The sequence below is a fragment of the Centroberyx gerrardi genome, chromosome 12, assembly GCF_048128805.1.
Source record: "Centroberyx gerrardi isolate f3 chromosome 12, fCenGer3.hap1.cur.20231027, whole genome shotgun sequence".
NCBI lineage: Eukaryota > Metazoa > Chordata > Actinopteri > Beryciformes > Berycidae > Centroberyx > Centroberyx gerrardi.
Window position 1 is genome coordinate 8,140,217 of NC_136008.1, and position 27,137 is coordinate 8,167,353.

General features: G+C 40.4%; 4 protein-coding genes across 5 annotated transcripts; 3 read left to right on the plus strand and 1 right to left on the minus strand.

Annotated features, from left to right (window-relative positions):
- The first annotated feature begins 304 nt into the window (after positions 1-304).
- Positions 305-5,513, plus strand: LOC139932754 (sialic acid-binding Ig-like lectin 5). The gene is made up of 9 exons (XM_071926630.2): positions 305-409; positions 1,212-1,299; positions 1,610-1,972; positions 2,139-2,450; positions 2,734-2,997; positions 3,768-4,073; positions 4,452-4,533; positions 4,847-4,946; positions 5,037-5,513. Exons 2-9 carry the CDS (start codon positions 1,254-1,256, stop codon positions 5,511-5,513), a joined length of 1,950 nt encoding a protein of 649 aa, XP_071782731.2. The 5' UTR covers positions 305-409; positions 1,212-1,253.
- Positions 5,514-8,013: 2,500 nt separating this feature from the next.
- Positions 8,014-13,393, plus strand: LOC144541913 (sialic acid-binding Ig-like lectin 5). The gene is made up of 8 exons (XM_078287025.1): positions 8,014-8,023; positions 9,068-9,430; positions 10,379-10,498; positions 10,819-11,082; positions 12,652-12,933; positions 13,018-13,123; positions 13,205-13,240; positions 13,333-13,393. Exons 1-8 carry the CDS (start codon positions 8,014-8,016, stop codon positions 13,391-13,393), a joined length of 1,242 nt encoding a protein of 413 aa, XP_078143151.1.
- Positions 13,394-15,502: 2,109 nt separating this feature from the next.
- Positions 15,503-17,778, plus strand: LOC139932748 (free fatty acid receptor 2-like). Its single transcript, XM_071926624.2, has 2 exons — positions 15,503-15,525; positions 16,714-17,778. Exons 1-2 carry the CDS (start codon positions 15,503-15,505, stop codon positions 17,609-17,611), a joined length of 921 nt encoding a protein of 306 aa, XP_071782725.2. The 3' UTR covers positions 17,612-17,778.
- Positions 17,779-18,110: 332 nt separating this feature from the next.
- On the minus strand, positions 18,111-21,010 carry lim2.5 (lens intrinsic membrane protein 2.5). Of its 2 annotated transcripts, XM_071926625.2 has the most exons (5): positions 20,729-21,010; positions 19,998-20,013; positions 19,108-19,257; positions 18,740-18,874; positions 18,111-18,220 (listed from the first exon to the last, which is right to left on the minus strand). In XM_071926625.2, the coding sequence occupies exons 1-5, from the start codon at positions 21,008-21,010 to the stop codon at positions 18,159-18,161; spliced, it is 645 nt and encodes a 214-aa protein (XP_071782726.1). In that variant the 3' UTR covers positions 18,111-18,158. The 2 variants fall into 2 exon arrangements, with proteins under 2 accessions (XP_071782726.1, XP_071782727.1); XM_071926626.2 differs by lacking the exon at positions 19,998-20,013 and having other exon boundaries at positions 20,836-21,010.
- Between the last annotated feature and the right edge of the window lie 6,127 nt (positions 21,011-27,137).

Here is a 27,137-nt window from a genome sequence, read left to right on the forward strand (position 1 = left end):
TCTTTAAGTGACAGAGACATCACAGCGCTATTATCAATGATTTAATTTGTACAACAAGGCCAAACAGTTTCCATTGTGTCATTAAAACTATTACTAGGCTACTTTGAGTTCTTACATAGGCATTTTAAGTAAAAACTGCACAACATATTGGTGGAAAAATGGGCTGAGATGTGATGGTGGCTGATATGAGGACCAGGGAGGTACTGTGGTAAGATATGTCGTGTTAATAGTCATTATCTTTGCGCTCTCTCTCTCTCTCTCTCTCTCTCTCTCTCTCTCACACACACAACCATCTACTTCTGCAAGTTCCTCATTTTCAAAGCCACTCTTACACAGGCTAGTAGTGGACAAAGCAACTTCACGTCTCTTTGCATCGTCCATCCATCTGCTGAACAAACCTGATGGAAATGTGAGTTATATCTTCACTACAGTGCGTATGAATTCATCGAACCTTAAGAAAAAGATGATGAGATTGATTATAAACTCTAAAAGAAAACTTTGATTCAAAGAAATGTTGGAGCTTACATCACTGATCATATATTTGCAATGTTTGAAAGCTAAGAGCAATGTGGAAGTCGTCAGAATTAACTTTCATTATGTGATTTTTATATTATTCAGGTTGTATGAACTCGAAAAAAAGGGTTGTATTGATTCATTAAGCTAGGTCACATAGGATTTAGACCTGTCAGCATTCATACATAATCATTTATTTATATATTAACTTACAATTTTCAATTAGTACAGCTGCAAATAAATATTAGGGTTAGTATTACTGTTTTAAACTAAAAAACTTAAATAAAAATACTAAAATAAAAGTAAGACATAAACTGAAATCAAGCTAAACTAAACCAAACTTGTCTACTTGCAAAAATAACTAAGAACTAACTACTAACTGAGGTTTAGGCAGATTAAGTCGTCTCATTATTAAGACTACATTACTTACACCATGAGGAACAGACAAAGGAAAAGTCTATCGTTTTTAAATCACTAAGATGTTAAGGGGGAAAAGATGTTCAAGTGGGTCTCAGCTATTCCAAGAAACCAAGAATACACCAAACCTGGAGGAGGTTTTGCATTGTCAAAATAATATTCACAAAACATAATCTATCAGTGACTTCGGTCTAAAATATCACTATCGGTATCAGCCTTCAGAAACCCATTTACAAATGACATGTACCACACATCTAAACTGTTCCATCTGTAATCTCCAGACTCCTCTAAACTGCAGCTTCTGTCTCTCCTGACAAACCAACATGGCTGGAGCTCTAAGACTCCTTCTCATTGGCTGTCTGCTGCAAGGTGAGTTACTGTAACCACAACATTTTGGTGTTGCAAAGAGCTGAGTGTAACATCTTAGAGACACAGTCAGTCCCTGTCAGAGACTGAATATCACATATCATAGTGTGACATGCCACCTGTACTTTTCAGGCCTTGGGATTTCAATCTTATTTCTTGCCTGATCTGAACATTAGATGATGTTAATTAAAAAACAAAACAAAACAAAAAAACAACATATGTCCTAACAAACAATATATGCTACATTTATGTGGTTTTAGTAGGAAGTTAGCACAGTGCATTGCAACATTACTGTCTTTGTTTTGTGTTTCAGGTTCCCTGTGCCAAAGGTTTGAAGCCTTTATGCCTCAGACTCTAGAGGTGCTGAGTGGATCCTGTGTGACCATCCCCTGCTCCTTTGATATAGAGGACAGATATAAACCAGACTTAGTTAACACATGTACAGCAATATGGAAAAAAGATGGCAAAGAAGTGTTTGGTACAAGTGATCCACCTAATCAACAAGCTAGACAGAGACTAAAAGGAGAAGTAACAGGAGACTTAACAAAAAAGCAGTGCACCACAACGTTGAATAACATGACTACTGATTACAGTGGTGTATATTCTTTCAGACTACAATGTCCAAACGACCTGAAATGGTCATTTTCTTTCAAAACAGTGAACATTGTGGTCGAAGGTAAGTCCTGATATCCAATTACTGGCAATTGATGTTTATTTATCCAAATTGCCCTTGTAGAGGTTCATTGAACTTGTTTTGGGTTTACTGCACTGCAAATAAAAGAATGAAGCGAACAGGGTTGACTGTTCATTTAGTAACTGGTCCAAATGTGTCTTCATACCAGCTGCTCCTCCCAGCCCGACTCTAACAACATCCAGACTGGAGGTGAAGGAGGGGAGCTCAGTGAGTTTGAGCTGCTCTGCTGTAGCTCCCTGTCCTTCTCTTCCTCCAACTCTGACATGGACCCCCAGACTGGGGAACAGCCAGGAGACACTGAAGGAGAATCAAGATAAAACTAGAGTCATGACTTCTGTTCTGACCTTCACTGCTTCTCGCCTCCATAATGGACAGACGATCTCCTGCACTGCTCTGTACAACCAACAAGCTGGCAGTAAGAACCTGTCCGCTGCAGCAAGTTCAACTGTCAATATTTTATGTGAGTTCATCTGTCCTTTGAGCAAAATTGTGACATGGTAGTTGAACTGATTGCCTGCGCTGTGAAATTTGTTTTTACTTAATTCAATTTAAGATAGTGGCAAAAAGCAATGTAGAAGAGAGAGAAAATTATTCTTTTGATTGCATGTTAGGAAAAGGTGTCAATATTCTTGCTTCAGAAAACAAAATGTGAGTTATTCCTACAGTATACAGATATCAGAACCTGCAACAGACAGTGTTAGGCCTACAAATGACATGTATGATTGATTCATCCTTTTTTCCAGATGCTCCCAGGCTGCCCTCAGTGTCAGTCAGCCCCTCTGGTCCGGTGCCGGTGGGCAGCACAGTGACTCTGGCCTGCAGGAGCGATGCCAACCCAGCAGTGAAATACACCTGGTACAGAGTGGATGGAGATCAAAAACTTGTTGTTGGGTCAGAAAGCAACGTCACCCTCAATAACATTGACAGGAAAAAGAAAGGGCCATACATATGTGAAGCAAAGAACGCTCATGGAGAAGCTAATGCGACGGTTCTGCTTGACTTTAAATGTAAGTAGATCTATAGGCTGTCATGGTGACTGTTGATTATGTCTATAGGCATTGTACATGGTATGTGGTACATTATTTTGTCATGGTCTGTCTGTGTGTAGATACATTCACATGAACATAATAATTTAAGAGAAATACATGTTATCATGTCACACTTACACCGCAGGTTCCCTCTATAGACGCTCTACGCTTGTTTTAGGGTGTTCCGTAAATCTGCATATACAAATGAGGGAATTGTGACTTTCTTGAAACTACTATAACTCTTTAATGCTTTAAGATACAGAGAGCATTACTACCGCCCATGTGTTATGTGAAGGCAGTCGACATCGAAATATTTGCTAATTCATTTAACTTGATTAATGACCTCATTAGTAAACCTGGTTATACGTAATATATCATGGTGGTTATGGCGGGACATTCTGCAGCTGAAGTGCCTTTTTGTCTCAGAGTCAGTCAGTCAGATATCTCACTGTTAGGAAGCTGGACATAATTTCACCATCAATAAGATGCATATTTATGATGGTGTGGAATATTACTGTAATGCACTGGATAACATGCAGTGAGTGAGTCGGTGCATAGTAAAACTGATGACAGTAGTAGGTTTGTTTCTTCTCTGATGTGTTGCTATTATTTGCTAAAGTAATTGTTTGACAAATGAAGTTTAGTTTAAGTTTGGGTGGAAATAATTCATTTAAATGCGTACTGTACCATTTTGTGACAAAAAACACCTGTTTGACCGAGCCCTTGTCGTTCTTCCTTTTGCACTACAGCTGCTCCTGAGATCCTGTTCTCCTCTGGCTGCATCAGAACTGCAGCCCAGATCAACTGTTCCTGTGAGACTGTGGGAAATCCTCCTCCCACTGTAAAGTGGCAGTTGGACGGGACACCTGTCAATCATTCTGACAAGTTTACCATCAGGCATGAGCCTCTGAATGACACAGGTCTGAGGAGCTTCATCACCATGAATCGAGCACAGGGGAAGGATCCTTCCACCCTGGTCTGCCACAGCACCAACTCTGTAGGATCTGCCAGTCGTCAGTTTTGTGTTCCCAGCCTGGAGTCTCTAGAAGGCCAAGGTTAATCTTTTATGCAATGAATGACAGTATTAATTCTCAACTCTTTGGAAACTGTCAAGCTTTCTTGAAATTCTGGTGAATTCACCTCTGTTCTGGCTGTATAGTCATATATTAATAACTATTTATACTCTTCATCTGTATGTATTTCTGTTTATTCTCTTTTTCGACTACTGACTTTCATCTCAGAATTTCATCTCAGAATTTCATCTCAGAATTCTGGGAATAAAGTCAGAATTATGAGAAAAAAGTCAGAACTCAGAATTCTAACTTTAAACTCAGAATTCTGACTTAATACTAAGAAATGTTTTTAATTTTGATTCTGAATAACTGTGCTAATCTAACCTTCCATTATGTTATCCCTTGTATGTTCATGTCCAGGTCAAGTGCTGTTGCCATACTTCATCGCCACAGTTGCTGTTCTAACAGCAGCACTAGTGTGTGTTCTGGTGTTTGCTATCAGGTAGGGTGACTGCTTGGGAAACCCACAATGATCAGATTACCTGTACACAGCAAAATCATCTGTGTTAATTTAACTCGATGTGATCACATCAGCTCTACGGACAAACAACTCCAGTCAATACTTGTCAACTTCAAATAATTGTCACTGAAAAATCAACATAACACCGGAAAATTTGTTGTATATAGTATATTGACTTTCTCAGTGCTCACACTCCTTCATCCTGTCGACTAACAAATCCACGGTGGGAAAACCAAAACCGAAATGAATTTGACCATATAAGATGAACTTTGTCAAGTCCTACTGTATTTTTCAGGGCTCGGAAGACGCGCCATACTCCTCCTAAGGGTCAGACCACAGGTGACACCGGCACTGTTGTGGCGAGCCAAGCTGTGACAAATGTGGAGGGAAATGAGGTAACTTTTTAGACTCATAAAGTCTGTCCTTTAGGTAATTAAACAGCGATCAGCAGAATATCTGTACCGCTGACATTTTTTGGATTTCAGGTGCCACAGGAGGACATCTACATCAACACCAAGGCGCTGAGAGGGGCAGAAGAACCAAATACACACACCTTTAATAATAAACAAAACCTAGAGGCCTCTCACCCAGGCCCTAAACCTCTGTTCTGCCACACCAACCTGCCAAGCTCTGAGCCGCACGACGCGGAAGGACCCAGTAAAAGCACAAAGAAGAAGAATGAGGAGGACGGGGATGTGTTGTACTCCACCGTGATTTGGAAGAAAAAGAAGCCCATGAAGAAAACGAAGGGAGAAGACTCGGGGGATGCGCAGCCGGCCGGTAGTTCCTACCTCGAGGAGGAGAGGTGCATGCTGGGAAAGACGGACAGAAATTGTCTGAGCAAGACACAGGAGATGGAGAACCTGTATGATGAACTGAGGTCGAAGCAGAGTGCGGAAAAGCCGATGGATTGTGAATATGCCCAGGTTAAATTTAAGACCAAGAATAGTCTGGACAAGTAGATCAGTTCTGTATTCTTGTCTTTAATATCCAAACACCATCTGAAGCATTTCAGATGAGAGTTTCTTGACAAATTTAAGATTTTTTGTGACTGAAGATTTTATCCATTATCTTTTTTTCTTAGAATCTGCAGTTACAAATATGTATTGCCTATCAACTTTTAATCTCACATTTGTATCCACTATGAATAACTGTAACTTAAGCAATGCAAAATTGCAACTTCTATGATGAATTAAAAAATAATTTATAGTTAATTTGCATGTTCTGTGTGAATGCGCAATAATGTCAAATATATTCACATTTTTTCTGTTACTCGTTTTGCTCATGTATAAATTATAGGACGCCTCTGCTGTTTTCCATTTATTTGGCGGCATGGTGTATTGATTTCAACTTCCTTGTTGTTTATGTACATTTTTAAAGCTGCAATGAGCGATTTTCTGACCACTAGAAGGTGACACAAACCGCAGCACATTTGTAACTAAAGCACAGCAAAGCCGGTTACCAGTCTCTCTTTGACAGCTCTTTCTGCCACTGAAGGAATAGGAGGAGGAGAGGGTGAGGGCTGCTTTTAAACTGCAAGGGAGGAGACAAGCTAGTTTTAAACAAGACTAAGAGTCTAACAGCCTGTGACATTGAATGTTCGTTCCTGCCAGGAATCGAACTCGGATCTCCCGATTGAGAGTCTGCAGTCTAACTCCCTGAGGCACCCACGTGACCCACAAATTGGTGAACAGAGCGACTGGCCGACCGATCCTTAGAGCCCCTGCTGTCGCGAGGCTAAAAAATAAAAAGCTAATGAATGGAATGGGAGGAGCTTCTTTCCGGTGCGGAATTTGACAACAAGCTTTAGAAAAGAGGTGAAAACAGCAACACAGCTGGCTGCTGTGTGGATATTGTTTCATCATTATGTCTCAATGAAATCTCCAAATAGCACTTGTTAGTTTCAAGATTGGTTATAAGGTCTGATATCGCTTATTGCAGGTTTAATTTGAACTATATTGGCTGTATATTGGCATGGAATAATCTATTGTACTTAGAAGAAAGAGAAAGATAGATAGATAGATAGATAGATAGATAGATAGATAGATAGATAGATAGATAGATAGATAGATAGATAGATAGATGTTTTTATTTTTTATTTTTTTTGCATGTCTTGTATGACTAAGCACGAATAAGGACAAACAGGCTACAGAGCCACGTTTTCAGACTTTCTCTGTGGTTCAGGATGGCTGATTTATATCAGCTCAGCAAGTTTCCTGTTTGAGACTGAAAAGAACAGAGGGGAGCAGGGGGTGGGGTTGGGGTGGGGTGGGGTGGGGTGGGGGGGGGGGGGGGGGGGGTTCGCACTATAACAGATCAGTGGGCCATCACAGGCACATTCATTCAGCAGCTCCTCTGGCAAGGTAAGCTATCTTGTCCGTATCACTCATCAAGGAAAAATATGGATTGAAAAAATACCTCTGAAATTCCCAAAACACACGACTCTCCAGTGAAAGGGCTTGCATCATTAGAAAATCTGTCTTTTTGTACTTTTATAGGCCCGACATGTCTTTGAGGGTTTTGAGGTTTTAAAATTAATCCCGCTTGAAAAATGTACATTTTTGCTTGCTGATTTCATAATTGTACATACATTTTATTTGTTAAACTTGTTGATACTGTATATGGTGTGGATTACCTGCTATCCTTTGAGGACACATCCATACAGAATATATCATTAAAGAAACTAATATAATATTACATTGTTTGTACATGTACATTAAGTTTGTACATGTACATGCCATTTTGTATTCAGTGTTTTTGTATGGCAAGAAAAAGATCAACTTCCTTTTACCTTATCCTAAAACATGCTGAAGTTAATATTTGATGACAGTCACCTCATTTAAAACAGGGAACTCCAGGGGGGGGGACTTCCACATCCTCATGACATAAATATGGCTTGCCAAAGTGTTTTTGTGTCAGTATGCCGTCCAGACTGGCTGGCATCCTTTGGGGGAAAAAAATCCAAAAAGGTTGTAAAAAAACAAACAATAATGCATGAAATGAGATTTATTCTTATAGCTCAGAATAATATTGTATCATTTGGAAGAAATTGTTCAAAGAATTATTTGGATTTGATATCTCTTCCATCTTGCTTCCAATTGACAGATCATGAGATTCAAAATCATGATACACTGGCAGCCTTCACTGTAGCTGGATCTCATTCAACTATTTTTTTCTGATGTAGAGTGAACTACATACTTAGCTTATGACATTGGGTGTGAGAACATGAGCTTTATGTGAGAGGTTTGGCAATTTTGTGAAATAATATCAAGGTATAATATTTAAAGAGAACTGTAAAAATCAGGAGGAACATGTCTCTCCATGCAGCACAACATCAGCTCTGTTGAAATGTAAGATGTACTTTCAGGAACTATGCCTTGTTTCATTGTGTCAGTATTTACCAAGTTAATCAAGGTCACAAATCACCAGTAACATATTTTGAAAACTGCATCCTGTGCCACCATGGAAAACAGTACAGTATGTGCAGAAATGATGTAAAACCAAAACCATCATAATCCAACTGTAGCTTGGTTGTATTGTTATACTTATTATAACAACAAACATCGCCATGGTTACTATGTTTCAGAAATTAAAAGGTTGGACAGAAGAAGGTGCTGCTGTCTGACTATTACCGATTTTCTTCATGGAGACTCCTCATCTGCTTGGACTGCTAAGAGTCTTTGCTGGTAAAATATGTTTTATCTGTCTGTATGTATGGGTTATAACATCATTAAAATAACTAGGACTCCTAGTTAATATCCACGACTCCTAGGCGTTTAGCCTTATCCAAAATATTAAGAAACTATTTAGTAATCCAAAATTGGTGTTGGTTTTTATTCTATGGCCTGTAGATTCATAACTCAAAATTCATAAATCTCAATCTTCATCATTACGAATCAGCTTTAGCTGTCTGGCTAACTCGCTTTCTGTGACAACAAAACAAGTTAAGCTCTAATTCTCGAGGGAAGAGCGATTTTCTTGAATTTTATGTCTATTTTACCAATCCCCAACAAGCAGGTTTAGATGCGTCATTAAAATGAACTAACCAAAGTTCTCATTTTCTCACTTTCAGGATAATGCTAATTGCATACTGAATGTTAAAGCGTTAGCATGTGTACCAGACAGAGCTATCTGTCAGAGAGACAATCTCTCAGGAAGTCTGAGTAATCCTAGTTGGTAAATTCTACATGCATTATAATCTGCATTTTAATCTCATAGCTAACACTGTTGTGCAAGCGTACGACAAGCAGCTGTCGCTATAGTGATTACAACACAAACAGAAAACAGACAGAAAATCAGACACACCATCAGAAAAGTGTGAGACACTTTAGATATGTCAGTGTGATGCTGCTGCAACAAATTCAGCTTTGTGGTCAACACTGACGCATCTCTGTGCTAATCGTGTATCAGGTGTCTTGCATTCTCATTCATCTCCAGAAATAGTACGGCTAAAGAGAGAGCCAGCACGACTAATAATGTCTGCTATACCTTCTGCCCCCCCCCCCCCCACCCAAAGGTATCTTGGTTGTGCAGCAGCAGGTAAGCAGCTGGATAATTAAAGTGCCCACAGTGGTCACTGCGTTGGAGGGGAGCTGTGTTGAGGTTCCCTGCCACACACAGCGCCATCGTCGGGTCATCTGGTACCAGTACGACAGTCTATATTATCCCAAGGTCTATGATGGACTTAGCCCTCATACTGTGGAAGGCCAGTTCAGAGGACGCACCTCAGTACTGGGTAACGCTGCGGAGGGAAACTGCACCCTGAGGATTAACCGTGTGAGAGGAGCTGACAACAACCTTCAAGTTTACGTGTGGATCAACCCAGATGAAAAACCATCACAAAAATTCCACCAGCAAATTGTAACCATTCGCGTTGTTGGTAAGTATTTCGTAGTAGGAATTTGTCTATATTTATATGCAAAATTAGTAACTTTATGATACAGCCAAGAAAAATAGGGAAAGCACACGCTCAAAGATGTAACTTTTTTGAATTAGACAATCATTTTAGTATCTCTTCAGAGCCAACACAGCTCCCAACGTTTCGACTAGGTCTTCAGGGGTGTGTTTGGGTGCTGTGTTGGCTCTGAAGAGATACTAAATTGATGATTGTCCCCCATGATAAAACTGGGGAAGGGGAAGACTATGGATTGACCCTCGCCCCGTCCGTCCATCCGTCCGTCACGCACAATATGTCGGACATCGCTGATCAGATTTTGATTTCATAAACTTCAGGGAATGATGCGTGTCGTTGCTCCACTGCAGCATTTTTTTTAATTTTACTGATTGGCCCAAGAGGGGGGCGCTACAACGTTTGCTGTTGACTTGTTACTGATTGGTCCAAAGGGGACTGCATCATTCGTGGGGGACGACATGTTTACTGTTACCTTGCTCAAAAACGTTACATCTTTGAGCGTGTGCTTTCTCCTACACATACTTTAGCCACAAATTACTCAGCAAACATTTTGATCTTGAAAAGATGTTGAGACAACGGCCTGCACCTGGGTAAATACAGCACCGAAAAGAGATTTAGATGAAGTCTGTACTTGTCTATAGCTGCTACCTGCATCGTTTTGTGAAATTTCAACCTTAATGTCTTCCTGATATCAGTTGAAAATAGTTTTCAAAGCTGTTTTAATATGAATGTTTACTGTACCAAAATATCATGTGAAAATGTTGTGGTTGTTTGGGTTGATGTTGAACTTGGCCACCTCCTATCCCTCCATCCATCAAATGTTTGCTGGGTATTAATGATGATCGATGATCAAATAATTAAATAATTATGGTTATATGATTATTATTTCGATAATAGTTTTGTTCTAACCTCCAGGGAGAAAAGCTCCTATCGTTTCCATCCAAGAGGAAATGGTGGATGGGGAGATTTTCCAGGTCAACTGCAGCATAAGCCACTCCTGCCCCTCCTCACCTCCGTCCCTTCACTGGAACATAAGTCCCTTTCTTGAAAACTCTAGAGTAATGATTTTTAACGAGGAAGTAAAGGGGCAGTGGCTCTACACCGAGAACCTGCGAGGACCGGCAACATATAAATTGCATAAAAACGAAGTGAAATGTACCGCTCAATTCAGTACCTTCACCACAGAAAGTAAACAAACCACATTCAACGTCTTGTGTAAGTGGCATGATTTGGCTGTTCAGTATACAGCGGCAAATAGAGATACATTTAATTATCAAGCATGTCCAGAGGGCTGTATGTTAAACTGTTACTATTCTAACTGTGTACGTTATGAGCATGATCTCCCACATCCACAGATAAACCTGTAACTGTGACCCTGAGGGTGGAGAAGGAGCCAGTAATCGAGGGTCACAGCGTCACCGTGGAGTGTGTCGCTAATTGTAACCCACCACCGTACATGTACTCATGGCTCAGAGGACAGATGGGTCAAAGCAACCAAACAAATTCAACTCAGGGCAAAATGTCCTTCAGCAACATTGTGCGAGATATTTCCCTCTCCTGCATCGCTCACAATTCCATGGGAGCGGGGCGGTCAGACTGGTTGTATCTGGATGTTCAGTGTAAATATCTCACATTTTAAATCTACTCCTACCCTGACTAGACTTTATTTATCCTGGAATGTAGAATCTAGAATGTTTCCTGGGCAAACATGCTCTTTTTAAGCATCACCCTGCTACACATCCACACTAGGGAGCTGCTCAGTACAACCACAGTTTTCTTTTGTCGGCTGATGAGCAGCTCCACTGGAGCAATTCAGGGCTGAGTGCCTTAATTAAAGGAAAAATCCACCTAAAAACACAGTTAAAAAACAGCTATTGGTGATTTACCTTGCATTTCTGGGCCCATTTTGTTGTGTGGTGATGTATTTTTCTTATACCCGCGGATAACTGGCCAAACAGATGATGTGACATTACATTGAGATATTTCAAGTGCAGCCACAATAAAGTTTAATAACAGAAAAAATGTTATGTAATCTAAAACATCAACGGTAAACGTCAGGTTCTGGTGTCAGTCCCTCAGAATCAAAGAGCAAGAGCTTCTTTTTTTAGACGTTCAGCAATCAAGCAGGGAGAAATCCATCTTAGAAGAGGAGAGAGATGCCAATTTCTCCACCGACAGTAGCCTCGGTAGACCAGAATGCAATGCAGCCATATGTGTTTTGAGTAAAGGATGCGACTCTTTGTTCTTCCTACAAATAAAATCAACGGCTGGATGCAATAAGTTCACACTCGTTCTCTGGGGGTTGTCGAAAGGCATTCTGGGAAATGTAGGGAATCACTAACTGAAGTTAAAGTAGACAAGGCAGGTTGAGGGAAAGTGGGTACACAGAAAAAGTAAAGTACAGCTCTTCATCACAAAATAACTCCTGGAATGCATTTAATATCACAGATTGATGATATATAACTGTGAGAGTTTCCAAGGGTGGATTTTTCCTTAAAGGCACATCTGTTGGTTTTTGAAGGAGGGCAGAGTGTTACTCACTCACCCAGATGAGACAGTCTAGGAACTTGCAACCTTCCACTAACCTCCTGTTTCTCTAACCTTTAGGCTAACTTCACCCCATAATCTCACTTATCACAACTGTTTGGATTGAACTGATCTTGTAAGCGGTACAACTATATTCTTGGCTGCCCAGGAACAGACTATTTGAAACTATTCATACTCACGCGATAGTGAAGTAGGCCCATTTTTCTCAAAACCATAATGTTACGAAAAGATAAGATGAAACTTGATTGATTCTCTTGGAGGAATTGGATCATTGCAACAGCAGAAGTAATAGGACACAGTGGGGGAAAAATAGAATTTAAGCCCAAAAATAGAATGTAAAATAAGGAATAAAAACAATAAAAATACTAAAAACAATAAATATTTTTAAGAAAAAGGGGTTACAAACAATTACGGAGTTACATAAACATATCTTTGCTGTCAGGTGAAACGACCGTATCTCCAAAATGTCAACATTTCAGGAAATACGTGTTTAAGCTTGATGGCAATGCATTTTTCACATTGTCTAATGGGTTTTGAAAAGGTTTCCGTAAGCCCGAGAGGTCAGAGACTTTGGTGGGAAGTATGGGAAAGGGTATGGATTACATTTTATATCGCAACATTGTCGTCATATCACTTTCTAGACGCCCCAGTAATGCTGTCTGCCTCCGCCTGCCAGCTGACAGGTGTAGCTCTGAGGTGTGTGTGTCAGGCAGAAGCCTCGCCTCATGCCTCTATATACTGGACCATCGACGGAAATGACACTCAGCCGTCCTCCTTCACCTCTGTCTCAACAAATAAGGAAAATATAGTCTCTGTGGAGATAAATGGCCCTGCCCGGGGACATGTTAATGTGTCTTGTACAGCCATAAACTCGCTGGGCAGAGACACCAAACAGCTGTCCGTACACAGCAGGTCAAACACATGTAAGCACACTGTGTTTTTATTTATATTTATTTATTTAATTTTCAGACATCATAATTCAAACAGAGCCAACCAAACATTTTTAGATGTTCCCTCTACAGTTCTCCCATGGATGTTGGCTGTAATGGCATTTGGAAGTGTTTTGCTGTCAGGATGTGTGGTTTTCATTTACAGAAGATATCTCAGCTACAGGTTGGTAGACGTCTTTCCTCATCGAGCATCATGACCGTGTTGGGCTTCTTAATCTTAATCTTCTCTTTAAATTGCCCACAGATCACAGCTAAGACCCAACATTGATATCGCCTTCAGGTATTGTAACTGTACAAGTAGTTTTCTGTTTTTGATACAGTAATTGATGATTGATTGAATTCAAAATGAGACAGTTTGAAATGTTTTTTTAGGCTGCAAAATTTATCAGGCAGCTTCCAACAAGAGCACAGATACGAGAGTCCCCAAAGGTAAAGAAAATGTCGATCTCAACACGATTACCTGGGTTCATGTGTTGATATGATGCCCGGTATGGAGTGAGGAGATTGATTTATTTGGATCTATAAAAAAGTAAAGGACATGTAAGCATCTTTATTTTCTAAGAGCACAAAATATATCAGAAGATGTCCAACAACATCAAACATATGACAGCCCTCAAAGGTAAAGAAATGGATATTCTTCAAGTCACACTGAAATGAAAAGTATCATACCATACACCAGTTTGACAATTTACGACAAAAAAGAAAAAAAATACAGTACATATACATATTCTTGTATTTTTTATTTAAGGACTTTTACTTCCTGGAAAACAGAAAATCTTTGACATAAAAATTCCAACCAATAAAACCATCACAGATTTTTGAACAGTCCCGCCCCTCCACTCCTCCCTTCAGATAAAACTGCCTCCTCTCCTCCTAACTGATATCCCATTGGTTCACACTTTTGGAATGATCCCTCTCTGCGTTATGCCCCGCCCCAATATCCTGTTTGAAAAGGAAATACATCACATTAAAGAAGCAAGATGCTCTCAAAATGTGGTTTCAATGTGACTTTAAACTCAAATATCTGGGCCATTTGCAGTATAAATATTCAGGGCATCTAAGTGGCTTTTTGTAAATTTTCCACTCTCTTCCCCTATGAGATTACAAGAAGACGAAGGTGCAGAAGCAAGACCACGCAGGCCTGAGACCAGACCCTTGATGGGGGCTGAGGAGGACAGAAACTCTTTAGTGTATGAAGTTTCTATTGTGGAGAGGAGACCTGGACCGGCCGCAACTCTTCAGTACCAGAATCATCTAACCATCCCCAGCAGAGTGGTCCAAATGCAGCAGCAAACACAGGTACTGACAGTATTGGAGTAAATGTGTGGTTCAACAAATTAGGGCAGTATGGTCCTGTTAGCTCAGTTGGTTAAAGTGCATATCATGTCCCTGCAATGTCCTGTAATCTATCTAATAAAACAAAAATGCCAAAAAAAAAAAAGATCTTTAAAAAATGAGGGCAGTATTAAATCATACTCAGACTGAAAACCTTGATTCACTTAACAGGCAGTGGTTGTTCTCTGTACCATCTGTGTGCATCCGTAAATCAGTGAAAAGAATATGATCACATCTTTTCAATATTATTTGAAATATCTGCTACTAAGTGAGGCGCCTCATTTATAATCCTATACTTGGATTTGCTCACAACGTTGATCAAAAGATCTTTTCCCAACTGTTTACATACTACTAACCTTTATTTATAAAAAATAACTACAACTGAAGAAGAAGCCCATCCTCTCCGTCCATAAAAATGTGCCTGTCTGATCTTGGTGCACATGAATGAACTTCAGTTCCCTGTTCTGCAGAAAATCTACAATGTCCTGACTTTTATTTATCTATTTCTATATCTATTTATTTATTTTGTTCCATGTACAAAATACTGTACATTTTTATCGCACTGTACCTATGCTAGCACTTATTTTAAGCATGAAATACATTGGCATTGCCATGTGAAAATGTATAAAAACAATTTTGGCGTGGTATTGTAACCGTGGCATACATATTTCCAAGATCAAATTTGCTTTGTAAGGATTGAAAACATTTAGAAATATTTAAACTATACCTTTGATTCCCCGTAGGGTATGCAAAGTAACATGGATGACGTCTATCTAAACTCCTGATGTAGCAGAGGACATCATCCGCTGCTCTGAAGCTGCATGCTCATTAGAGTCTTAGTCACCATGTATGGTATGCAATGGCTTAAAGCAAATGGATTGCTGCATTAATTATGTAATGTACAGTTTCATTTTCACTTGCTCTTTTTCAGACTTGAGTGTATAGTTGTAGAGATATTCAAACTTGCATGTAATATTCATACTGACATGATTTTTGAATCTGAATTAAAAGTATATATGGATAGTAACGCCTATGCAGACTATGTGTAGTTGTTTTCTATCCCAAGTTAAGTTGTTCAATCTACACCTTTTGTTATGTTTCAAAACATCTCACATTGTTTTTTTAGCAGTGATGCCACATTGAAAAGGAACTCAGAAGGATGTCACAAACTAGATGACTATGCGGAAAAATAATTTGTGTGTTTGCAATGACTTTTTCTGTGAGCTTGCGGTGTAGGCGTAACTTTGAATAATGCAAACTCATGGCCTTATGCAATCAAAACCTAATTATCATGTTGAGAGTTTGATAAATAATGCCAGCAGAGATCCAGTGGGAGGATCCTTTGTTAATGATGAACACGAGCAATATCAGAGGCAGCATGAGCTAGAGTTTTGCATTATAGTTAATATTAACCAACTGTATGCTCAGTATAAAATGAGTGGATCACTGTGCTCGAATTTGACTTAGGTGCAGTCTCACATTTACAGCTCGTACTGAAAAGTTATAAACTGGCTGTGTTTGATCAAAGGCACACAGACAGCGTGGAGCTTCAGTTGATTTCTGTTAAACCTCGAGATTTTTGAAAATCTACTGCCAGGTAAGTAAATATATGTTTATCTTACACATATTAAAATTGACATAACTTTTTTATTTTTATTTTTTTGCTGTTGAAATTCTACAACTGGAATGTTGTTTGTTTAAAGGATCATTCCTATGTTTGTTTACTTTTTTTTTTCTTTTTTTTTCCCATGCCATGTTATTTTTGCTTGAGAGTAGTACTGTGGCTCAGGTGAAACTGCAATATATGGTTTTCTTCTCTGGTCAGTCATGAAAAGCAGCAAAATTGAGCCACTGCTGATACTAAATGAATGTAAGATACAGAATTAAGTTACAAAATTATGATTATTTCGCTAAAAACCTAAGGCATTGATGATGATTTAATTTGGTTTAAGATGATTTGGCTATGAATGTTGAAACATGTTTCATATGACCCTATGACCCCTGTTCATTTTGTGTTAGTGGCAGTTAAATGTTGCTGATTTGTATAGCAAATAGCGATTACCAAATCACGTATACAGACTTCACCTGGAGGGACCATGGACTATTCTCAAGTAAAAAAACCACTGTCCCATTGTTATCAAAAAGGGAAATAATGTCAAATCAAGTTCAGTGTTTGTCAACTGTTTGGTACCTAATGTAGCTACCAACTGTCTCTGAGGATGGCCATTTAAAATATTTGAAATATAATCAACAATTATGCCCCCAAAACAGGAAAAAAGGATATTTTTGAACTCTGAACATGCTACCCCACAATGTTACTTTCCAAATTTTGAGCATTCTAAATTGTGTCTCTGCATGTCATTCTCACTGTTTATTCTTTGCTTCCTTTGGTTTAGTGATGGACAGAGTGGTGAGTAGTGAGGTAATTCTTTCAGTCTACATCGTTACCTTCCTGATCGGCCTACCTGCCAACATCCTGGCACTCTACGCCTTCAGCACCAAGATCCACATCAAGCCGGGTCCGACAGACATCCTGCTGCTCAATCTGACCGTCTCAGACCTTCTCTTCTTGATCATCCTTCCTCTCAAGATGCACGAGGCTGCGTCTCGCATGCAGTGGGACCTGCCCAACGTCCTGTGCTCCATCAGCTCCTTCATCTTCTTCTCTACCATCTACACCAGCTCCTTGCTACTGATGGCAGTTAGCGTGGTGCGTTATATAGGGGTAGCTTTCCCCATCACCTACCATCTGCTGCACAGGCCTGTATACGCTATAGTGGCCAGTGCTGTCATCTGGCTGATCTCTGCAGCGCATTGCAGCATTGTTTTCATCACCCAGCACCACCCTTCCCTCTCCAGCAACACCACTGTGTGCTATGAGAACTTCACACAAGAGCAGTTGGAGATCCTCCTCCCGGTGCGTCTGGAGTTTTTCGTAGTCCTCTGTCTCATACCTCTTCTAGTTTGCATTTTCTGCTACCTGCGCTGCATCTCCATCCTCTACACCCGCCCCAGGATATCTCAGATGCAGAAGCGGAAGGCCATCGGCATGGCCTTGGGGACTCTAGCTGTGTTCCTGTTTTGCGTGATACCGTATAACGTCTCTCATTTGCTGGGCTACTTCCACGGTGCCAGCCTGCCGTGGAGGTACTACACCCTGCTGCTCAGCACCTTCAACACCTGCATTGACCCCATCATTTTCTACTTCTCCTCCTCCACCTTCCGCATGACTAGTAAAAAGTCAATTTTCAAGATGCTTGGACTGCAAGCGCTGACATTACAAAGACATGGCACAAACAGCAGTAGCCAAGAGTAGGACATACTCTCCAGGATGTCTAAATTTAATTCATAAGGTGAATGAGTGACTTGTAGCTTTCATTAGTAGCCTATAGGTACATATCCAAAGCTTCAATACATTTTCATTGTATATTGTGAAAATTATATCAAACATTATGTAATACTGCACAGACTGTTTTAACAGATTGTTGTAACCTTGGTCCTTGGCCAGATTTAACACTTTTTACAATAATACTCACTTCTAGGTTGTGATGGCTACTAGCTAATCAAATATCTCTTGTCAAGGGTGATAACTGTGCTCAAAAGCGTAATGCTGCTTTCCACCCCAACCCACCTACAGTTCTAGAGCATTTTATGACAATATCACAAGACAAGCCAAGTGCAGAGGCAAAATTCAAACTTTTTATTACTTTACAGTTAGCCATTTTCCATCTGTTTCCATTCATTAGTTTGCTTGTGCATGGGAATTGATATCTTGTTGAGGATGTGATTTCCCCCACTGCTGTGGAATTGCTGGAGCAAACGCACCCCGATCTGCAGCCTTGACATATTGTTTCCTCTTTACTTTAGCGTGGGCCAGCCACTCTTCTGCACTCATGCATTCTGTAGGCACACATGTAGAATATACCTGCAAAACAAAACATGAGTGAACTGCAAAGTGGTATGGTGCTTAATTAGCACACAGACAGATCAGGTACAGTAAAGGTAAACCATTCTACAAAAATTAAGTTTTGAATGAAAATATGTAGTTTTGGAGTTTTCTGGTCATAATTTGTACAGATGTGTTTTTGTTTTTGTTTGTGATGTGATGTGTTTTTTCATGATGCCAAGGCTCATGAAACCGTCCCAACTCTTAACTATATCAATTTCCAGAATTCATTAAAATTTGAAGAAAATTACATTTCAGAGTTGTCATGTGACAGCGGTGTGTATCGGTGATGTTATGGCTCATTTTCAAAGAATAGACAGTGCCACCATATGTGAAACATTTTCAAATATTTAGTGGCAGTCTGGCTCACTTTGTCTTACCGTTATAGTTCTATTATTGAACTCAAAGAACTCAAATGAGATTTTACATCTTAGGATAGGAAAATACACTGATTCCATGGGTAAATAACTCTACAGTGGTTCCTGATATCTGACTTACCTGCAAAGAAGGTCATGAGTAGTGCCACCCAGCCTAGTATGTAGGACCAAGAGAAGCGCCAGTCGCCAAAGCGCTTTCCCAAGAAGTTCACCGTCACTCCAGTGTAAATGGCCATTGCAAGCAGAACAAAGAGAGCTGACAGAGAGTACATATTAAAATTAATTCCACTAAATACGGAACTGAAACAGGGTTCAGTCACCAGTAACCCTGTGCAAACACAGCTATAAAAGAGTTTCTATGGCGGGCCTGGCTGAATTTTTCTTAGATTTACATAATATGTAAATAGCAGAAATGATATCGAAGACACGTAGGGACAACAAAATTGAATAACATCATATATTTGTTTACTGTCTGGTTACTGGACTCACTTGAGACAAAGAACATGATCCCAGCAGCAAATGAGCGGTTGAACCTCTCAAAGGCAGAGAAGTGGGCGAAGGAGAGGATTCCTGCGATGATGCCAGCAAAGCATGACATGGCAGAGAGGATCATGAAAGCACGAGTGGCATTCCAGTAGGCTGGGAAGAAAGACAACAGGAGGCAGAGAACATGTGAAGAAGGTGATATATAAGGAGTGGTGGAAAAAGTACTCAAATCATTTATTGAAGTACTCCATTAAAAGTAAAAGTTCTGCATTCAAAGGTTCACTGAAGTAAAAGTCTAAAAGTATTAGCAGTAAAATGTACTTAACTATCAAAAGTAAAAGTACTGTCCCTTTCAGAGTGTTAAATTATTGACGCATTAACTACTAACTACTCCATATACTGTTGGGGAGTTTTACACTCTAACTGCATCATTTATTATTATTATGAGCTTATATATGTTTTGCATGTAAGTCCTTGTTCTGCAAAGTAACTAGTACAGCCATCAGATAAATGTAGTGTAGTAAACAGTACAATATTTCCCTCTGAAATGTAGTGGAGTAAAAGTATTAAGTCTCACAAAATAGAAATACTCAAGTGAAGTACCAGTACCTCAAAATTTTACTTAAGTACAGTACTTGAGTAAATGTACCCGGTTACTTTCCAAACGTAATGAGTCACTGGAAATGAATCCATCTCCTGATATTTCTACTGATACCAGAACTTATATCAGAACTTATTTCATTCTAGTCAGTATAACTTATCGTTGTTGTTCCAACACACTGCTGGACTCTCACAGTCTCTGCAGCAGCAATCAAACTTAATGTCACGCTGCTTGAAGGGGGACAATGCTAAAATGGTGAATGTGTTTATGTAGAGTGACATGTACGGTGTACTGTCTATTGCACCCTCCTCTGGATTTGAGGTCCTGTTTCTCCTGTATTATGTGCCATGTACCAATATGCACCTCTGTCCCTATGCAAGTTGTCGATGTATCGCTGCACAAATGTCACCAAAACAACCCCCTGTACACTTACTATACATGGAGAATAAAGGGATTCTGATTTGGTTCAAATAGGAGCGCATAATCACAACATTTTGGCCAATTAGTCCACAGCCATGACAATCCTGGTGAGACCTGGTGAGCATAGGTGTGATTCAGGGGGAGACAAAGGGGAGTTTTCAGGGGTCCTAGCAGCAGAAGTGGGGACTCAAGTCACATGACTTGGACTCGACTCATAATTTTAATTGTTTGAGACTTGATGCACGAAGAGAATACTTGAGACTTGACTTGGGTTCTGGTGACTTGGGACTTGACTTGTACTTTGATGACTTGAAAAGGTTTCTAAAGTCTTGACAAAAGATATTGTGTTTGTGTAAATTATGTTTGATTAAACTTTAGATTGAAAGTAATGAATTCTGTTTTCTGAATTTGTATGGAATGATTGAATTTATTCAAGTTACAACTGATTATAGAAATTTAATTCTTGATGCACTTACTTAAGTTTTTATCCTATTAAAACCATATTGCATTGAAAAGACCTAGATTTTTTGTTTTCTTTAAGATGTTAAATTGATACTGGACTCTTGATTTGTTCTGACTTGACTTGGTGTTCTACATTTAGACTTGGACTTTTGACTTGAGACTTGTGCCTGAAGACTTGAGACTGTCTTGGGACTCGAGCAAATTTGTCTTGGTAACACCTCTGCCTAGCAGAATTTTTCCCCACTCACCGATGCTGTCAGTCTGCATGTAGCACTTGCCGGACATGCAGTACCTCCACAGGCCCTGGTGGGCAAAGCTGCCAGACAGACGGTACTGCATCCAGTAGTCTGTAGCTGTGGAGACCACCAGCAGGATGTTCCCCACGATGGCACAGAACAGGCCCCCTCCCATGAAGCTGTACATCCTGAGCGACACTATGACAGCGGTAAGGCTCTGTACGCTGCGCAAAGTGGAGAGGAGATGGGAGTCAGTGATGCGAGCGAACTAGGAGGGATGTAGGAGAAAGCAGCTTTCTACAGCAGGGTTTCTTAGCTTCAATTTCAATGTTTGTTTGGCTGGAAGTGGATTAAGGAGACATTCATGTTTACAGGAAAGGCCTGAAGGAGCGATTCTGCACATTTACTTTCACATCTGGGAGCTGCTCAATGCAATTAGTCTGATTCTGTTGGCCACTGAGCAACTCCACAGGTGAAAATGGGGGTTACAGTGAGTGTTAAAGTAAGGGTACCTCGACTGAAATTGTTAAGGGAATGAAAAGACTTTCATTTACATTCCCTGTCCAGATTCACTCGGCAGGACCAGGGAATCAAATCGACAATCTTCCGGCCACTAGCTAGCTTCTCTAACCATTACCTCCAACCAACAGGGTCAAATACGATTATGCCACTCCATTTCCTCAAAGACAAGAGTGACTCCCTCCCATATCATTGCCATAGAACATTTGCCAGCTGGGCAACGACATAAATGTGCTATCAACTCTTATTCCTCACATCAAATGAAAAAGATGATGGAGTGTCAAATCAGAGTAGGGGATGATATAATGTTCAATTTTAGAAGCAGCAATCATTTGATTTTTGTGGGGGGAATTGTCAAAGAACCCTCAAAATGCATGTCTGACTTGTCATACCACTGCTAGTAACACATGAAAATGCATATTAATTTGTCTTGACTACACAGGCAGTTTAAACAACAATGCGCAGACAGTAGAACGCTTTTCTTGAGAGCTGTTGGCTCTGACCAAATTTAAACTGAAAATGTCAACACAATCAGCAACACTTTCTACTACACTTCCTATGTAAACGTATTATCTTACATCCATCACTGCATGTGAACAAGCTGTGAACAACAACCCTCCCACTACAACCACACATAACAGTAACCAGATCAGAAAACAAGTGTAGGGTCAACCCACATCACAATGCTGAGACAAATGCTGCTAGCTGATACATATGCAGCCTAGAATCGAACCATGTTCAATGAAGTTTTGAAGGGAAAGGAGGATGATAGCAGCTTAAATATCAGCAAATGCAATTTTTTTAAAGATTTTTTCTGTGTGCAAATAAATAGACTCTTAGCTTACATAAGACAGGAACAATAATCATCCCAACTCCTCTAAGAAAATCTTACTTTATATCAAAAACAGGCTAAACCCTGCTGTTCTCTGTGGCTATACAAACTGTAGTTAGCCATAATGTTTTTTAAGTATCAAAACAACTAGTTGATGTGAATGGGTCAAACCAATCAGCATTTCAAAGATCAGCAGGACATGTCACACAGCTGTGTCCATTTTGCTCTCAGCCATCAGACAAACCATACATCACCCAGCATCAACACTCTTTGGTACTATCTGTATATGTGAAAGTAACCTTTAACCTTCTTAAAATGCATCATGTATGTAATAATAACAAACATCTAAACGTCTAAAATTACAAAAGGCAAAAAGCTTGTAAAAATAATGAGCTAGCATCACAAGAACACTATCCTGTCTGAAGCATGCATGCATTTATACTAATAAAGTACATTACATTTAAATAATTTGAGCTTAAATCCTGAAAGCTTGCCCATATCACATGGCGAAGGCCCTCTTGGCCCACCTGTGTGACACATACCATGACATGCTTTCTACTCTATTATTTTCCTCCCTATACTTATCACCCAATTGGCTCACAGTAGCATCAGATGTAAACAAAAGACCCGGACTACATCTTACCTGAATTCTTCAGGATAAATAAACCCTCTTAAGTATCAGCCTTTCCTCAGGGAAAGAGTGAGAGAGAGAGTGCAAGCCCGGAGTGAGCGAAACGTCAAAGAGGACCCCCTAGGCTGAATTCCAAAAAGTTATCCCCTCCACTTTTCTGTTGATGGAGGCAAAATCCTTTAAAACAATCAGCACGGAACAAATGCACTTGAGCTGGTGGGCAAAAAGGCACGTGACCCTTTCACACCGAACTAGATGGGAGTATTTTGGGGGCATGGGGTGTGGGTGGGTGTGTGTGTGTGGGGGAGGGTGAGAGTGTTGGGGGACGAGGCCGGTGTGCCACAGTCCTTGTCTGTTGTTGTATTAGGCATTCTGGAACTGTGGATGTGCAAAGGCTTGCAGTACTGCTGCGGTCAATGCAACATGCTGAAGCGCACACTTTCTTTCAGCGTGGCTGGGTGTGGTCATGGGGACAGATACACGCTTAGAACTGACACATGACCAAACGGCTGCTTAATAAAGTCCGTCTAACACACACCACATGCAGAGTTCACTCTACACCTTCACCTTAAATTAGGAATGACATTGCGGTAGCGTTGCACTGACAATAAAACACTGCACAGCCAGTATTGCACAGTAAAAATTTATTAAAAACTGACACCTATTTAGAGTATCAGCATTAACACAGCAAGTCAGCAGACAAGTTGCAACATACTTTAATAGCTTGCAGACGTCAAGGCAGTCACAGCTGCTAATGCATTTGCCATATTACTGTTTTTTTAATTTTTTTTTTTAAATCAAGTGACACAAAAACTTATGATTACATCCCAGTTGTTTGCTGGTCAGTCAAACTGGCTTTGAGTGTCATATCCAGTGAACTCTGCCCTCTGGGACACCTGAGAAAACACAGAAAGTGATGCCATTATCCATTATATAACAGCCTAAAGATTTTCACAAGTGATGTGTGTAAAGATGCTTTCAATATATTGTATGACTGGGAGTAGAAGAGCGCTGCTTTTAAACTGCACGTGTGTAGAGAGGTGTTTAGTCTTGTTGTGATACGCTACTACGAACATGCTTTACCTGGCTTTTTGCCATGGCTTATATTTGCATAAGTCACCTCTAGTGCCTGCTTCAGCTCCACTTCCTCCATGGTGTAATCAACATGTCTTGCACCCCTGTGTTCACCACATATAAACAAGCAGTGAATTTTATATCAATAATTTGTGATATGCCATCTCTATACAGTCTGTTTTGGTACATGTAATCTCTACACTTGCCTTTTGGTGGTGTAGAATTTCCAAAATAAAGTACTACCAAGTACTAGCACCAATACAAATACAACTCCTCCATAGATTGTTGACAGCAAAGACGATTCACCTGCCACAGATAAATAATAATGCCATCGTAAATGGGATTTAAAACAGCAGCTTAGTTAGGGCAAAGTAGTGCAAATGCAAAGCGTAAGGATCACTTGCCTCGAATTGAAAGTTTGTGGGAAGTACTTCCATGCTCATTGGTCGTATTGCAGAGGATATCATCACTCATGTTTGTGCTCTTTGGTCCGGTGAGAATTGATGTCAAGATCCTCCCGTTGAGCTGAGAGGTGATATTGAGCGTCTGATTATGGTCTGTGTTCAGCGGCGTCCAGACGACGCTGGCCGCCGGACGTGAATCCACCACACACTCACACCTGATGGCCTCATCTACCACCGAACATGATGACTGTGACAAGATAACTGGGGCATCTGAGACAGAGAGAGAGAAAAAGAGAGAGAGAGAGATTGATATTATGTTATGTTTTGTAAATCCACTTTCAATGGGCACTAAGTAATAGATTAAACTTTATTGACTTATTTCCTCCTACACAGGTCTCTGGCACAGCACCCCCACCCCTCCCATCCCCTTGTGTTGATGACCTGTAATTGACAACAATAAATACAATGTAATATATCACGATGCTATATAAGTACGTCTCATAAGTATATAAGTACTGTAATCATAATACTGCTTTTTTATGCCTCCGCGGCGGCAACAGTCGTGGCCGGAGGCATTATGTTTTCAGGTTGTCGTCCGTACGTCCGTCCCATTCTCGTGAACGCGATATCTCAGGAATGCCTTGAGGGAATTTCTTCAAATTTGGCACAAACGTCCACTTGGACTCAAGGATGAACTGATTAGAATTTGGTTGTCAAAGGTCAAAGGTCAAGGTCACTGTGACCTCACAAAAGACGTTTTTGGCCATAACTCAAGAATTCATACGCTAATTATGACAAAATTTCACACAAATGTCTAATAGGATAAAATGATGAAGTGATGACATTTTATATCCAAAAGTTCAAAGGTCAACTTCACTGTGACATCATAATGTTTTGCTTACCACTGTAGCTGAGAAAACGATCTTGGGTCATTCTACAAAAAGTGCTGTCACTTACTTTTGCAGACACCAAAATCCTTTAAGTTGACCTGATCATCACATTAATTATATATGTTCAATAAATAAAGACTGTCCTTGCAATGATAAAACAAAGTTTATTGGCGGAGGCATACAACCGCGAGGCAGTTATTTCTACTTTTGCCTTGAGAACAAGGCGTTTTAGCCTTCATAGCTGATATATTATACATTATGGTCATTTTGTTCTATGCTTATTGCCCCTTTAAAACAGAATCAGGCACATTCTATTCCTATGACTCAGGACAGTTTAGTTAAGATTTGTGTGCATGAATAGGCTAGAATTAAGAGATCACCAGAAAATGTCACTTGATGGCATCACTGTTATATTCTTGGTTAAACTAGAGATTTGGGAGAGAGTTGTACATGCTAAACTCTGTAAATCGCTCTTAATCATAGAAATAGCATATTTTAACTAGATTTTAGGGTGGATACATCCTTCTAGTAGCGCATACATTCCACATTCACCACCGTGATTGGAGATTCGGTCTCTCCCATCTCATTCCCGGCCAAACAGCGGAAGGATCTGGTGTCTCTGGTCAGATCTGGGAGGCTGAGACGCTCTGAACTCTCCCTGAGCTGGATGCTACGCTCCCCCTGCACAAGGTACCATCTGAAGAGGCTCAGTGGAGGGTGGCCCTGACCCCGGCAGAAGAGCGTGGCAGTCTCTCCCACCATGGGGCGGGCCGGTGACTGGTCAATGGACACGTTGGTTGGACGGGCTGGAAAATACACAAATGAAAAAATAGTAGTAATCACAAATGAGACGGTGTGCCCATCACTATTTCACAAGATTTCCATGCAAATTATACTATTTGCACTTTTTAATGACACTTTTAAATTGTTGATTACATTCTAGCAAGCCAATACCATTGTTAGAAAGATTTGTGGCTCAGAAATAAACATAATTCTACACAGTCAGACTTTGTTGTCATTGAACTTTGATTGATTACATCGTATCGTGGTTGTATCGAATCGTGAATCCCATATTGTGTATCGAAACGTATGGTGAGATAAGCAGATCGTCCCATCACTAATGAAAAAGTATATGGCACAGTCAAGGGCTGGGAAGAGTGTGAGAGGAGGTGACGGGATTTTGAAATGTTTCACTACCTTTTACAAAGACTGACAGGAGAACTTCATGCTGACCATGGGTGTTGTTGACCACACAGCTCACAGACGTGTTCTCAGCAGCACCTGCAGTGGACCAGGTCTCCTCTACTGTGTGATTCAGGGGAGAGACTGTTGAGGCAGAGGTGGAGACTCGGGGTTGTCCATCTACCATCCAGTACACTGCTGCCAACGGACAAGCCTTGACAGCACACCTGCAAACCATGTGGCCAACGTGGTAGGAGCAGCTGGACTCGGGCAAAACGGCTGGCTCATCTGAGTTCAAACAATAGTGCGTGATTAATTGTCATGTCATGGATGATTTGGGTCAATATTTGAATGTGAAAGCAATGAGTATTATTTTACATAGGATCGATTCAACCCAATTAGGGAGAACTCACATTCTGCTGTAACCACAAAAGCAGCTGAAGAGCTGGCCCTGCCCAGAGTGTTGACCGCTGTGCAGTGAAATATGTTCTCATCAGAGTCCAGGACGGTGACTGTGATGGTTTCTGCACTCTGGTTCAGAGCGGTGAGAAGTCCATCCTTCAGACTGTACCATATGAAGGAGCTGGCAGGGGGATTAGCATCACTGGTACATGCTAGGGACACATTTGTACCAACCTGAACCACTGACTTGTCTGCAGAGACGTTCGCAGACTTGGGAGAATCTGAAATTTAAAAAAAAAAAAGGAGACAGGGAGGTAGTGATGATGCAACTGTAGGACCAAATAGAAATGTAACTGTGGCACATTATCTCGCATGCAAGG